At 40.4% G+C, this 15,625-nt stretch overlaps 1 protein-coding gene across 1 annotated transcript in view; it reads right to left on the bottom strand.

Annotated features, from left to right (window-relative positions):
* LOC145406681 (DBH-like monooxygenase protein 1) overlaps positions 1 to 10,004 on the bottom strand; it is a 588,166-nt gene extending 578,162 nt beyond the window's left edge. The window contains exon 1 of the mRNA XM_080277778.1: positions 9,951 to 10,004. Within this exon, the coding sequence (XP_080133904.1) occupies positions 9,951 to 10,003 (53 nt within the window). The 5' untranslated portion in view covers position 10,004. The remainder of the gene's footprint in view (positions 1 to 9,950) is intronic.
* Positions 10,005 to 15,625: the final 5,621 nt, after the last annotated feature.

Below are 15,625 nucleotides of genomic sequence, written 5' to 3'. Positions count from 1 at the left end.
TTACTTGATTTCATTTATGAAGTGGAATTAAACTGCAGTAAAGCTGGCGTGACTGATACATCACAGGCCAACAGGACAGGGATCAAAGTGCCAGAAATTGTAGCAGGGATAAATAAGTCAAGTCCTGGCAAAAGACCAGAGACAGTCTCGTCCAGTTCACACATAAACACACAGTCAAGTTAGCTCAAGGACACGTTCTGCACACCAGGTAACAGGGCGGTACAAAAGTATGACTATTGCGCAAATCCTGGTCACACAAAATATGAGTGTTAAGGTACATAAAGAATAAAGAGGACAGGTATAAGGCAAAAGGGTTCGAACCGTATTGCAGACATCACCGAACCTTCGGTCACTGGACCTCAGACTGTAAAACAATAGAAAAACTGGTATCCAACTATGGGTCAGGGGAAGGTCGTACCAGCACAAAAGAGGACGACACAAAACACACAAATAAACAAATAGTCAACATCGGAAGTCTCTTTGGAAATGAAAGCATTTTGGTCTCTGCTTTATGTGAGGAGGAAGAGATTTCATTTTTTTGGGATTCAGGCTCACCAGTGAATTTAATAACGCAAGATGAGTTAGAAAGGATTTTCAGAAATAGAAGAAAAGTGACACTTTTGGAAAATTCAGACTTAAATTTATACACAGTGGATGGTAAAGAAATACCAGTTATTGGTATGATTGAGTTAAAGATGAAATTCCCAGAGACCACAAAATCATACACTACCACCGTTTACGTAGTAGAAAAATTATCAATTACGGATATTATGTTGCTTGGACTAAACTACATGAGGACACAAAATATAATATTGATGCCCCATTTCAATGGAATTAGCTATGACAGCGAATTCATAGAGGAAATTTCATCTCCTGATACTACCACTAACAATTTATATAAAAACTAGAGTCACAAGAGCGATGACTCACAACTTAAAGAAGGGAGAGTCTACTGTACAATTTCTCAAAGAAAATGGGCGCTTAGACCAGTTGGTACAGGCCGACTGACTCACCCACCCACAGTCCAATCGTGACTCGCTTACTCACTCAGCAAGCATTAATTATGATATAAATTTAGCACCAACATCATTCATACAGGTTACTGTTAAGAGTAAACTGGGAAATTGTAATGTCATTGTATTAGAGGAGACTTAGAATAAATTGCCTTTTGATAGAAAGCGCCCTGTGTTGGATGAATGATAAGGTTGATGTTAATGTCATTTTTACTAACCCCCTGAATGGAGATGTGAAGATAAAGAAAGGAACCTGTATTTGTAGGTTAGAGATTTGCCCAGCTCCTATAAGCGAAGTATTAGTAGCGCGAGCATCAAGCAGAGTAAACTCGTCAGACAGAGAGTGCATAAAGGAGCACTTGGTTTGCTTAGATACTTCTGATGTGGAAAATGATTTATTAAATGTGCTGCAGAAACAATGACAAGCTGTTGCATTACCTGGTGAAAATTTAGATGTACAATCATAAGAAAAAGTATCGTTACCCTCATGACTGCTCGATGCTAAACGAACGTTAGCTGGGCTGTGTGGGCGGGTCCTTGCTGTTCGCCCCTCCCCTATCTAGTGTTGCCATATCACAATCCCATTACAAGAGTTGGAGTAATGAGCAAGAATAAACCACCTGGCGGGGAAATATATAGAAGGTGTTTGCATTACCCTGAGCGCCCCACCGGGGATTCAATAATGAAACTCGGCAGGTTTATTATTTTCCGACTATTCAACACTTATTATCAATAGAATACAACAAATAAATTATTTTGAATAGTATTAAATCTATAGGCATCGACTGTGTGTGTGTGTGTGTGTGTGTGTGTGTGTGTGTTTAATGATAGTCTAGCAGGGGTGCACGAGTTCATTTGTTTGCTTTAGTTGGGTGGTTAAATGCTTTAGATGGATGCTTCAGACGTGTAGAGGCTGTTTTCGAAGCAGGGGGTGGGTATACAAAATATTAAAGCAGTGAGACTGAACACGTATTATTATTTTCTTTCTACTGAACATTTATTATATGTAGAAAGCAATGCATATCATTATTATACTGAAATTTACTAAGTTGGCTTGTATCGGCTGAAGTACTATCATACGTCTGGCACAGGTGCACATACTCATTGCCCGTCTGCATGTGTGTTGCCGACTTCAGACCATTCGGTTATATTTTTATTTAATGAATTCGGTGCCGGATAATAAAACGTATTGTCTCTATGCACGGGTTTGAGTACCGTACAAGCTTTCCTGTCCCGTCATTCCACAACACTTCGTCGTTGTGTCATAGTGCATAGCTCGGAAGGGTAACGATAGTTTTTCTTATGACTGTACAACTTGGGTGTGGAACGCACCACTCTTCTTTGTACCTAAACAAAACGGGAAATGAGGGCAGTTGTTGATTATCGCAAACTTAATCAGGAAACCATTCCCGACCGTATTCCCATGCCATTGTTAAATGATGTCCCGCACAACATTGGACCAGAAAATATGGTCTTCTCTAGTCAATTTATTAAGAGGTTATTAACAGATAGGTTTAGATGTAGAATCCCGCAAATACACTGCTTCTCTACAGACAGTGGGCATTATCAGTATAAGAGAATGCCGGTGGGATTAAGGACAGCTCCAGGCACGTTCTAGCGATTAATGAATAGCATAGTGGCTGGAATATTGACGGTATATTTGTCTTTCTGGACGACATCATAATTGCAACACACACAATAGAAAAACATCTACAGAAATTAGACCAGCTCCTATACAAGTTAGCCAATGTGGGTTTAAAAATTAAGTCTTTCATGAATGGAACTGCTAATGCTGGTAACGGAAGGATCATTATTAATCTGCTACCCATTCACAATGTCCGGCAAATAATTAGTCAAGGCATACATAAGCATGGTTTGAAACCTTTGTTTGAGGAAAGAAATCTGATGTTATATTATCCATATTTGGAAGCAACACTCACAACAACATCAATAGTAGTTCGTGTACCATTCGTAACAGATGATTTGTTCACAGTCTAACAAATATACCAATTTCCTTCTAGGAAAGACGACTCAGTCACCATCAACATCAAAACAGAATTTGTCATGGTCTCCGAGAAACAGGTCTCTGTCACATTCAATAGTGAAACAACAATTGAACACAAATGTCGCACATCATTACATGCATTTAATCTTTGTCCTGCGTACATCTTCACGTTTCAGCCAGCTGAGACAGTCCCTTGTGAAATGGCTGTCATACAAGGTCATGACATCCCTCATCATTGTAACTTCACATTTGCTCCAGATAAACTCATCCATCATCAACGCATTGGACATTCACAGTTCTGCTTCACTCAAAATACATCAGTTTTTGTGGCTTGCCCAGACACATCTCCAGCCCATACACCAGCATCTGGTTTATACATCTCACCAGATTACTGTGCAGTCCAGACACCTACACTATCCACTTTGCCCACTAAAAACCATTATGCCATTCTCAATCACACACACAAGTATTTCCAGCCATTACCTAGGATGAACTTAAATACAAGTGCACACATTAAGTTGGCTTCACCCAAGTATGAAACTATGCAGCTAATAAATCAGACAATACAACTTGGGAAGAATACAGTAGGATTATGTTCAACCCACATTATGTATACAGCCCAGCTCCAGTCATTTTTGTAATTTTCTCCATCATATTTGTTATATTACTTTTGGCCTTGCACAGAAAGCAAGCAAGGATTGCTAACCTGGAATCAGTGTTTAAGAACTGTACAAGGGAGACAAACTGTGTAAATATTGTATATATATTTTACACAAAATAACAAAATTTGGGTCACATAATATAGGCTTACTTTAATTATACTACTGTGTCTCATTTATATATGAATATATACAGCAAGTCCTTCACATATGTATTGTGTAATTGACTACAGTAGACTTGCCATTGTATTGTTTTAATATTACTATTATATTTATATATCCACTACACATGTACCATTTAATTATGTTACAATTATATTACTACAATGACTACAGTTCTAATCACAATATTATCACAATTATGTAACTTTTACAATATGTACTTCACTTAATTAACTTGCAAATTATTGTAATGTGTATATATATGTATTAATATGTTATGACAATATTTAATATCGCTGGTACGACAGTTGGCGTGACCGTGCGATGTGTAGGCATAATATGTTATAACACAGTAATATATGTTACTACAGTATGTAACTAAGTAGCTATAGGTAACAATATGTAAAACAGGTAGTTATGTCTGAGTTCTCCAGGAAGAGATAATTAAACATCCACCTTGCCCTAGACTAATAAAGAATGCCAAACACCCCTGATCATGTGCCGAAAACGTGATCGACACACACACACACTCACACACACACACACACACACACACGCACATACGTACACACACGTACGCCCACACACTTTAGTCGGAAGCTAAAGGGGGATATAAGTCCGATATCACATGTAGGAGTTAGTAGAACAAGTCAGAGTAGGACAGGAGAAAACAAGAGTTAGACAAGGAGAGAGCAATAGGGAGTAGGAGAGTGAGAGTAAAGTAGGAGGACAACAGCTAACATAAACTGCTACTAACCATACGCTACACGGGTCATGCCAAGCTCTTAACTTTTATTCAAGTAACCGTCACAATAAACTCCACCGTCCCAAATTTGCCTATTTCAGCATCCCATTAAAAATAAGAAGAGAATAATGGAACAGAGAAAGCCTACAGTGACATCTACAACGCCTCACCATTACTTTCCTAGCGACTCTTACATCGACAGTTCAACCAAATAACCTTCTCTATAGAATTACACCCCTCGGCTACGTCTGCTTACAGCTCTATGGGGTATGGGAGGCGTAAAAAATGAATAAGAGTTGAAGCAGTGAATGTGTTCAAGAATGCAAAGAATACGGTGTGGTATTGTGTGAAACAAAGATGAAAGGGAGTGACGTGGATGAGTGTTAAGGTGTGAAGTATGTAAGGTCAGTGTGTATACGCGAGGACGGTGGCAATGTGCTGCTTAATTGATGAAATATGAATGGGAGAGAGTAATGAAAGGATTATAAACATGTACACGAGATGTGTATATGTTAAGTTCAAAATAGTGAAGGTGGTGTACACTCCTTGGAATGATAAATGTTAGAAGAAAGACAGGGTTGAAGACACACTACACGGACTGTGATAGGACAGATGATTAAGAGTTCTAAAGTGTTTGTGATTAGAGACTTGAATGAAAGAGCTGGCACTGGTCCTGTAAATTATATATTGGGTCGTCCTGGAGAACCAAGGGAGAGAGATTAGGGCCGGCGACTGAAGGATGCGTCTGTATTGTCAATTTGTATTCTAGGCACAAACAACACAGGGACGCAAGTGGTAAAGGGAGAATGGAGATTGAAACACTGAAAGTGAAGCTGGAAAATAAGAAATGTCAGATGAATATGCATACCAGCTAATGTTAGTGGTTAGTGCAGTTAGGGTCAATGGATTGGGAGGATATGGATTTAAAAAACTTATGAAGTGCATACAGAGAGTTAGGAATGCTAAAGCTGTGTGTGGTGTTGTAAAGGCAACAGCTAGTCAGATATGTGTAGCTTAGAGGAATGAGGTGGTTAGAAGAGAAGTGTAAGGAAAGAGAAAGTAGTGGCTTCGGTGGATGGGAAAAAAGACTGAAATAAATGAGGGAAAGAAAATACTGAGTAACAAACACGTAAAGAGACTAGGATACTGGAAATAGGAACTGGGTAAATAATGATTTGGATGATAAAGAAATACTAGCTGTTCTAGAAAAAATAGGAAACTGTCCTGGGAAGAGGTGCAAAAATGTAGAAATGAAAGTGGAAAAAGTGTAAATGTGTGGGGGATGTGTGAAAGAAGACTAACAAATGGAAATAAAGTCAGGCAGAGATGGAAAGAGTATTTTTGAAAAGCTGATAAGAATAATGAAAGAAGAATGGTAGTGTATACACGGATCTTGTAGTGTGCACATAGTGAGTGTGATGTTGGTAAATGTAACGCTGGGAGAAGCTGTTGTTGTTGCTCAACCCCGGACCATAAATGAACAACTTTCCCGTCTGGGATTGTCTCATAGGTTTGCTACACCGTTGATGTGTTTGCGTCTTTGTGTGATATGTTCTGTGTAGTTGTTCATTATGTATGTTATGTTGTGTGGGCCTATCCTGCAAGCTGGGCTCGTGTCATCTGTGATTCCACCCAACCCAAATCTTAGCTGGTGGCTGAGGAGGGCTGGTTAATGTCCTGGTCACACTTCCTCAATCGTACTGCTTCCTATTCTCACACCAAAGCGTCTCGTGATTTGTGGTTACGTTGCCAGGTGTCCTGTGACTCGTCGTGTAGAAAGATGGGGAGACTGAATCTATCCACAGTCGTGCGGACCACACGTTCTTTTATGAGTGACTGTTCAGTACATGTTATTGAGCTGTGGAGAAATGTTGAGGCCTCGGCGGCTGTTTTGACTGTGTTTATATCAGACAGTGTATTTAGCGTCAAAGTCCCCAACAATGATAGCGTTAGGTGTCTGTGTTAGGGGGAGGTGCTGAGGGTTGTATTGCGCTGGTACAGTATGGGAGGTGTCAGGGGGAATGTAAAAGATGGTCGGGAACAGATCCTAAGGGTTGGTGAAACGGGAGCTCCAGCTCCCCATGCAGGGCCGGATTTAGACCTGTGGAGGCCACTGGGCAGCCTCCGTGTGGAGGCCTCCCTACCTTAGAATTACATAAAGTTGAAGACGTAGTCATGAGGTTTGAAGTTGACCGGTTCCAATTTACCACCTGCTATGACGAAAATTTTCAAGCCATTTTATTGCAGAAAATATATATTTTTTCAAGATTCTTCATATTACTGAAAGTTGAAACCTCAAATAATGGTTTTGTCCAACAATGTAAGATATGACTAGATTTCCTCGGAAATAATATATGTATTACATCCTAACAGAGCACCTCAACTGTGGTGGTCACAGACCTATGCGCCATAGTTTATATACTATAAAAGTTAGCCAGGTTTGTAAATGTAAGGTCAAGTAAATTCTTTATAAAGTATTATTAAAGATGAAGGTTTATATTCAAACTAGTAAAACAAATATACAATTTGTTGAATTTGACAACATACTAACAAAATTATGAATAATTTATAAAACAGAATTTTAGTAAATACTAAATATAACGGCCTACAACCACTGATCCAATTAACTCAGACAGAAGCTGATCAGTTACTAAAAGACAATTGAAAAATGTATAGTAGGCTACCTGCATATACAAACCAGGCACTTTACGAGACTTGACCCTTGCAAAGTCCCTGATCAGCCTGTCAAGCTCAATCTCTCTGAGAATGTCATACTCAATGCCCATCAAGGCGAGATGACTGAGCCTATCATGACACATTGTAGTAGGAAGTCTGTTGTTAATAAACTTAATTTTACTGAATGAACGTTCACCAGAACAGTTTGTGACCATGAGCACCAAGTACATCCGTAGCATTATCTCGACATTTGGAAGTGTATCTGCAACCTTCTTGCCCATCAACAGTTTGTAAAGGAAATGTGCCCTCCCTCTCTCACCTTCTTCGTCTTCTAGAAATTGGGTGAAGATGGGGTAAATGTAGGCTGGCTAAGCTAAGCTAGACGCACCTACGAAATGGCATCAAGTAACACAGGTTAGGCTGTTGAATATAAGAAATAATCATTTTTTTCCCCCGACCTTCACCCTCGGTGTCTCCTTTTCATCTACTAATACCACAAGTGACTTTGTTATATTAGTTAACCATAGAAACAGTCACTGAAACCAATAATATATACCAAATATATCCGAATTTCTGAAATTAACTCAAACTCACCTGCGATTCCCTCTGAATTTGTCAACAAACAATGGGACAAGAATACGTTCCGGGGTATTCGATAAGGGAAATAAATAAATAAATAAATAAATAAATATATATATATATATATATATATATATATATATATATATATATATATATATATATATATTTCTAATTGAAATTCTCATATTCGTTCATGTTCCAAGCAGTTTATAAATATATAAAATATTACAGTGAAAGTACCAGTCTAATATAGCCTAAGCGACACAGAGTCAGTTGAATCTGAGTATGTACGAGGGAGCTAGGGCTACGGTGCGAGTGGATGGTGAGCTGAGTGAGTTCTTTGATCTCAATGTGGGACTGAAACAGGGTTGTGTGATGTCTCCATGGCTGTTTAACATATACTTGGATGGGGTTGTAAAGGAGGTGCAGGGTAGGGCAGTGGATGTGGGGGTGGCTCTAATGAATGAGGGTGAGATTTGGAAGCTTCCGGTGCTGCTGTTTGCTGATGATACAGTACTGTTGAGTGAAGATGAATGGGAGTTGCAAGGTTTGGTGAATGAATTTGGGACAGTGTGTAGGAGGAGGAAGCTGAAAGTTAATGTAAACAAAAGTAAAGTTATGGTGTTTGAGAGGAATGAAGTCACAGAGTGTGCAGTGAGGTTGGATGGTGAGGATATGGAGAATGTGAGTGCATTCAAGTACTTGGGTAGTGTGATGAGTAAGGATGGAACTTTGGGGGATGAAGTGCGTGAAAGGGTACAGCAGGGAAGGAAGGTTGTTGGTACACTGAAAGCAGTGATGAGAAATAGGGAGGTGAGTATGGAAGTTAAGAAGTCACTGCATGATAGTATTGTGATCCCTATCCTGACGTATGGAAGCGAGGCATGGACCTTGCAAGAGGGGAACAAGTCAAGAGTGAGAGCAGTGGAAATGAGTTACTTGAGAGGAGCATGTGGAGTGACGTGGAGGGACAGGTTGACGAATGAAGAAGTGAAGGAACGCTGTGGGGTGGATGTGGATGTGGTTGAGAAGATTAGGAGAAATACACTGAGGTGGTTTGGACATGTGAAGAGAATGGAGAATGAAAGACTGACTAAGAGGGTGTATGTAGGTGAGGTGGAGGGAGGGAGAGGGAGAGGTAGACCGAGGATGAGGTGGAGGGATGGAGCTGAGAGGTATATGAGGGGAGGGGTGAGTTGGGGGGAGGGTAGTCAAATGGTGGGTGACATAGTGATTTGGAGGCGTTTTGTCTGCGGCCACCCTTTGCGGGATTAGGGCGTCGGGCTATAGATAGATAGATAGATAGATAGAGATAGACAAAAAATAAAATGTTTCATAGAAAACTTCAAGTTTTCAAGGTTTAAGGAGTAACTATATGATATGCTTTCTTTCCGGACCTCTGGACTGGTGGTAGTTTTCCGTGATAAAATCGATAAAGGTAAACTCAAAATTTTCATTTCTGTCCTTACACAAATATTTAAAGTAATAATAACAACAACAACAACAATAATAATAATAATAACTGATAATAAAATCACACTGAATGTGTGGAGGTCCCCAGGTTGTGGAGGCCCCTGGGCAGCTGCTCACTTTTCCCACTGCTAAATCCGGCTGTCCCCATGTCACCAGAGAGAGAGGAAAGAATCAACTTGAATTAGAAAACGAGCTGAAGTAAAGGACGTGATAAAATAAATTAAAAAGAAGAAAAGGCAGTGAGCGGGAAATATTTGTAGAAGACACAACATATGGACAATTAAAGCAACAAACTTGGTAACAACTAATTCAAGAAGACCAAGAGCAAGACCAGCAACTAGATGGTGTAATGAAATATAAAATAACTACAGGAGATACAGGATCCCAGATAAAATTAAAAGAGTAAGCGATGAAGACAGAAAACTCGTTAGAGATCTTGGGATTCTGGACAGGAAACAAACAGCATAAAACTGGGATAAGTGAACGTGTGGGACAGGTTTATGTCCTACACTGGAATATTACAGGCTGACTTTGATTACTTATAGTGTAATACCCTCGTATTCTATCATCCATTTTCATTTAGTCTCTCATTTTTCTTTCACTTTCTCAGCCGTTACATAAAATACAGTGGTTACCTTAATCCTGGTAAGGAGGAGGGAGTGAACACTGCACCACCACCGCCTGCCATCCCGGGCTTCGCTCTACTGTGCCTTGCCGAGCACCGGCCGCATGTTGAGTGCTCGCATACACACACACACACACACACACACACACACACACACACACACACACACACACACACACACACATACAAACACACACACACACACACACACACACACACACACACACACACACACACACACACACACACACAGTCGTGAACTGTCTTGATGCAAAATTTCGTTTGAGAATCCCTGTTTACATTTTTCACTCATACAGCCACAGAGCACTTTACAACAAAACAAGAATGAATTTTAATGCGAAAAAAAAAAAAAATACAACGCAAAATCATTTCCGAAAAATTATGAACTCTCACGAGGACTTGTTTTTATTGAAGAAATGGATTAAGCTTCTCTGTGGCTACGGTTTCTCCAGGGACACAATTTGTCTATCATTCCACTGACCCTGCCAGAACCCCGGCCTCCCGCCACTGCCTCCACTCATACACCACACGAAATGGAGGCGTAGCTGTATATTTTCATCATCATCATCATCATCAGCTTCTTCTTCTTCGACTGCCTGTAAACCCCTTTACCATGCTTCCCAGTGGACATAATATTCAGCATGTAATAGCTATATTTCGACATAACCCTTCAAGTATTAAACAGGAAGCGGGGCCAAGGCACAGCAAACCCGTCTCTGACAGTCATTTTAGTGCTAACGCATAAACACAACAGGATTTCTAGTCAAAGATGTCACATATAAGTTTCGAGTAAATAGGGTGAAAATTGACGATTTTATGCCAATTTACAATATTAGGGTCGACCCACCTGACATTGACCTCCCTACCGCTAGCTGGCGGGGTGATCCCCCTGATGTAATCATGCATGTTATAGGATGTAGATTTGAAAGATGCACATTTAGGTTTTAGATTCATGTCGAAATGACGAATTTGAAAGGAGTCTATTTATCTATCTATCTATTGCCAGACGCCTCAATCCCGTTTGGGGTGGCCACAAACAAATCGCCTCCAAGTCGCCCTGTCCCCCGCCATTTCACTGCCCTGCTCCCAACTCACACCCCCCTCTCTCATATACCTCTCCACCCCATCCCTCCATCTCATCCTCGGCCTCCCCTCCCTCTTCCCCCTCCACCTCACTCACATACACTCTCTTCGTCAGTCTTTCACCCTCCATCCTCTCCACATGGCCAAACCACCTCAGTGTGTTCCTCATAACGCTTCCTATCACATCCACATCCACACCACAACGCTCCTTTATATCCTCATTCGTCAGCCTGTCTCTCCATGTGACTCCACAGGCTCCTCTTAAATAACTCATTTCCACTGCTCTCACTCTTGACTTGTGTTGAAAGGAGTTATGGCGAAAAAACGATTTTTTTTCTTATTCATTTTTGGGGCCTACATCCTCGGCCTTGGCCAAATTTGGCCCAAAATTTAATCAAGTGATAAGAAGGTCATAGCCCTGCATCCCTGTAATTTTAGTCATAAGCGCTCCAGTAGTTTTCGCTTAAAATTGTTGACAGACAGACAGACAGAAAAATCCGAGTGATAACAATACCCGAGGGGAGGGGACGGTTAAAAAATATTTTCGTAAAGTCATTCTCTCTCTCTCTCTCTCTCTCTCTCTCTCCGTATCAAAGTTCTGAGATGAGGATATTAATTTACTTACTGGAACTTCCCCCACCCTCCGCTCTCACAGTTCTGCTTACGCGCCTTTAAAACCTCCGGAATTACTCTCTATTAAAAGAAAAATGAACACATTAAGTTTCATGAGGATGTAGCCGATTGATTTAGCTACGTGTGTGTGTGTGTGTGTGTGTGTGTGTGTGTGTGTGTGTGTGTGTGTGTTTATATTACATGGCTGGTTCAGGCTAAGTTTGAATTTTTTTTAGCCATTTTGTCAAGAACCATCAGTCAGTGTTGGTAAAGTTCATTCATTTTAACTTGGCCCAAATTTTCGTCCTATGCAAATTATCTCTCGTGGGTCAGTGGCAGAAAAAGACAGTGCTACGGCTCTACATCCTTTTCATGGAACTTTTTCGTGACTAGCATCATATTAAAGTGCTAATCTCCTGTTACAGATCAGCTAATCAAGACGGAGAGATGGCAATTATAGGCCAACTTAAAACGAACAGACTTTATCACTATGTAAGTTTATAATGTAATGATGTACACACCCCTATACGTTTTCTTTCTTGCCAAGGATGGGGGGGAAGAAAAGGGATTACCCACGTATTCCCCGCTTCTTTTATATGGCGAATGGCCCTTCATTCCGATGATATATATTTTTTTGTTCATTCTTGACAACACCAAACGAACTTACTAAAATCAGGAAGACCCTCATGTCCCGTATTCTCGTAGTTCAAGGAAGCTCCCTAGCACCTCCTTCTCAGCGATTTATTTTTGGATCTGGCTGGTTAATATCACTTTGTATCTTGGTTATGCAGAGTATGACGATATTAGAATGATTTAAGCAAAACGTAAGAGAATAGTAACGTATTATAACCCAAACAATTCGCTTAGGAAGAGGTTCTAGGGAGCTTCGTTAACAGACGGGAATGCGGGCTGTCCATCCCGTCCACTTCGAAAAGCATCTCTTAAGCTGAAAAAAAAAAAAAAAATCGTCAATAGGTAGATACAATCAAATATAAATATCGTCCTCGGGGTGAATGGGTTGAAGGGAGAAGGCGTGAGGGGCTGAAATATCACGCTGTAGTGGCGTTGAGATCTTGCTGCCTAGCACTTGGGTTGTGGTTTGATTCGCATTTCCTAGAACACTGGAAGGGAGAGGAGAAAGGTGTAACATTATACAGTTGACCTATAAATAGGTACAAAACATTGGAGGTTCATGAAAAGAAGCTGACGATGGTGATGGTGATGATAGAGGAGGACGAGGAAGAGGAGGTGGATGGGGACGAGGAGGAAGAGGAGGAGGAGGACGCGAAGAAGAAGAACGGAGGAATAGAGATTATTAATAAGAACGGGAGAAAGAGTAAATAAGGAGAAGGTCATGAAGCGATAATTGTATTCCGTTAATACAGCTCACGGAGTGATTATATGCGCGTCACTGTGGTCGGATTTTGCAGAGATATTACCAAGGCCTTGAGAAGTGACCTTGGATATTGTCATCTAAAAACAACCTCTGTCCAGTGTGAGATCATGCAGCTGTGACGTCAGCGTGTTACAATATATGCCAGCCACCAGCCACGTGGCATGACTGTGAAATCTGGGCAGAGTTTTATAATATTGGCCTTGTAATTTGGTGTCCTCAGAATCTCAAGACAGGTCAAGGCCGTTATACTGCAGTCGCTTTTTTTTTGGTTCATCTGATGGAGCTGAGTCATTTTCACACCTTGAATACTAAGTAGTGGTTGCATGGAATTCACAGAGTCAAGGCTATGAGACAGGGATGAGTCTCCTTGGTCACTAGACAGATTAACCCCCTTGGCCATCAACCGAGCTAAAAGAAGTTAGGGATATTTATCAGGCCAAAGTAAACGCGCTAGTGGAGGTTTAGCAATAAAGATCGTGACTGTAAATGTAATATATCGTAGTCGTCGCCGAGCTATTGTAACAGTGTGTTGATTTGCAGGGATTTTACGAAAAGAGAGAATGTTAGTTGTACTTGTCATAGATGGCAGGAGAAAGATAAAGATGCGTCTGGGGTTTGATTGCAGTTTATTTTCTTCAAAGGGAATATCTCGAGAGTAATACTGAGGTGAGCAATAGTATCTCACAAGAGCAGTACTGAGGTGAGAGCGGTTTTATACTGGCTAACCCCGCGCGCTCCCTTCCTCCTGTCCTCGCCGTGTCTCTATTCCTCTTCTAAAACCCCCTTTCTAATCCTGGTTCTCCCATTTCTCCTGTAAATGACTGGTTGTGTCACGTAAGGGGCACGGGTGTGTGGAACCTTCCCGAGCCTGGGGACTTGCCATCCAGCGTCAAGCACTCCCTTGCTGTGTTTTGATATTCCTTTAACTGAGAATGTGCGAACGTTATTTCCTTTTTCTCCCTAGGGGCATAACTTTCATCTTACCTCCACATTACATATATACATTTACTAGCTATTATGCATTGTGTTATGATATTTTAGAGTCCTGCAAGATTTCAGGATTAAATTCACCTTCCAGGTTATCACATATTAATACATTCGGGGTAGTGAACTCACATAACATTAAGTGACGTTATTTATGATTGATCTTGCCACTGTTTCTGCTGTCTTATCCTTAATTGGGACTAAAGTCACACTTCTTGAGAAATGATCTGTAGCAAAAGAAGAGATATTGAATTATTATTGTAAAGTAAGGGTAACTTAAAGGCTAAGTCAACCGCGACAACGTCCCATGGTTGGTTAGGTAACATGGATATTTCCCTATAGGTGCAAGTGTTAACAAGTTAGCCTTTGTGTCCTCGCACATGACTCACAGCCATCTATATTATTGTATATATCTTTTCGTAACCATAGCCAGTAGTATAACATCCGGGCTTGTCTAACCGTCCTGTCCCTGCCAGGATGTCCTGCATGTGGACTATCGTGTATCAGGTCCTTTAATACGTGAGGTATCATTTCATTAGGTACCACTAACTTGTTTATTAATTTTTCTATGGTTTGGTTGTCAACTGAGTTGATCCTATATAAGGCATTATTGACTACTGCGAATTGTCTTCGAGTGGTATATGTAGCTTGGGTACTTGTATGTCCTCACCACCTTTCCAGCCTGTATATAACTTTAGGATCCATGTTGGATCAAGTCTCTGTGCTTTTGAGATTTCATCATAGTTTGGGATGTTTTCCCCGAGACCTAATGTCGCGACATGAATTGTCATCGGGTTCCCTAGATAGTGCATCGGCGACTAAATTTATTTTGCCATGGATGGAGTGAATATGTACATTAGCCTCCTAGAACACTGAACATGGGTATACTATACCCGAAGTGCCATGACGTCATGCGCATTATGCGGTGTTATTGTGGCAGGCAGGCATCTGGTATCCTCAGTAGCTTCTGTCTGTCCCGAGCCCTGATTCAGATGTAGGTCATGTCACTCCGCTCCTGCACCCTGGAGTTTTCTATGATCATGTGATATACCCAAGTTCTGTGTTATACAGGCCACCTCTCTTCCCTACAGTTTGTGCATGGACTGGGTACTGGTGACCCCTGTGAGCAGAGGCAGAATACCTGGGAAGGGTTTGGGGAAGTTTGGTTGATATTGATGGTGCCATTTTTTTTTATTTTTTTGTGAAATTTTTCCAAAAACTTCTCAACATGTTTGATTTTTTTTTTTTTTTTTGCTTATTTCAAGATTTTTTTTTCTCCTAAATTGTACCTTATCTGTATGAGTTAAGAATTAATATTAGGCTTAATAATAGTAAGGTGCATTAACTTTAGTGAGTAATTGTTAATTTGAGTAGATATGCATATTTACTATTTTTTCCCCTATTTTCCAATGTCTGGTATAATATACCCACTTTTCAGTGATTTTTGTTAAAAAAAAAAAAAAATAGTACCCCAGGGTTAGGGTTATGACTTTATGATTCTTTTTTTTTTTTTTTTTTTCAAAAAAGGTGGCCTGTATCATAAAAATTGATGAATTTTGTTTAAAAAACAAAGAAAAAAGCCCTTATTT

Source organism: Coenobita brevimanus, chromosome 71 (genome assembly GCF_032717465.1).
Source record: "Coenobita brevimanus isolate Jiangsu-jjx chromosome 71, ASM3271746v2, whole genome shotgun sequence".
In the NCBI taxonomy this organism is placed as follows: domain Eukaryota; kingdom Metazoa; phylum Arthropoda; class Malacostraca; order Decapoda; family Coenobitidae; genus Coenobita; species Coenobita brevimanus.
This window is presented reverse-complemented; position numbering and strand designations above follow the sequence as displayed.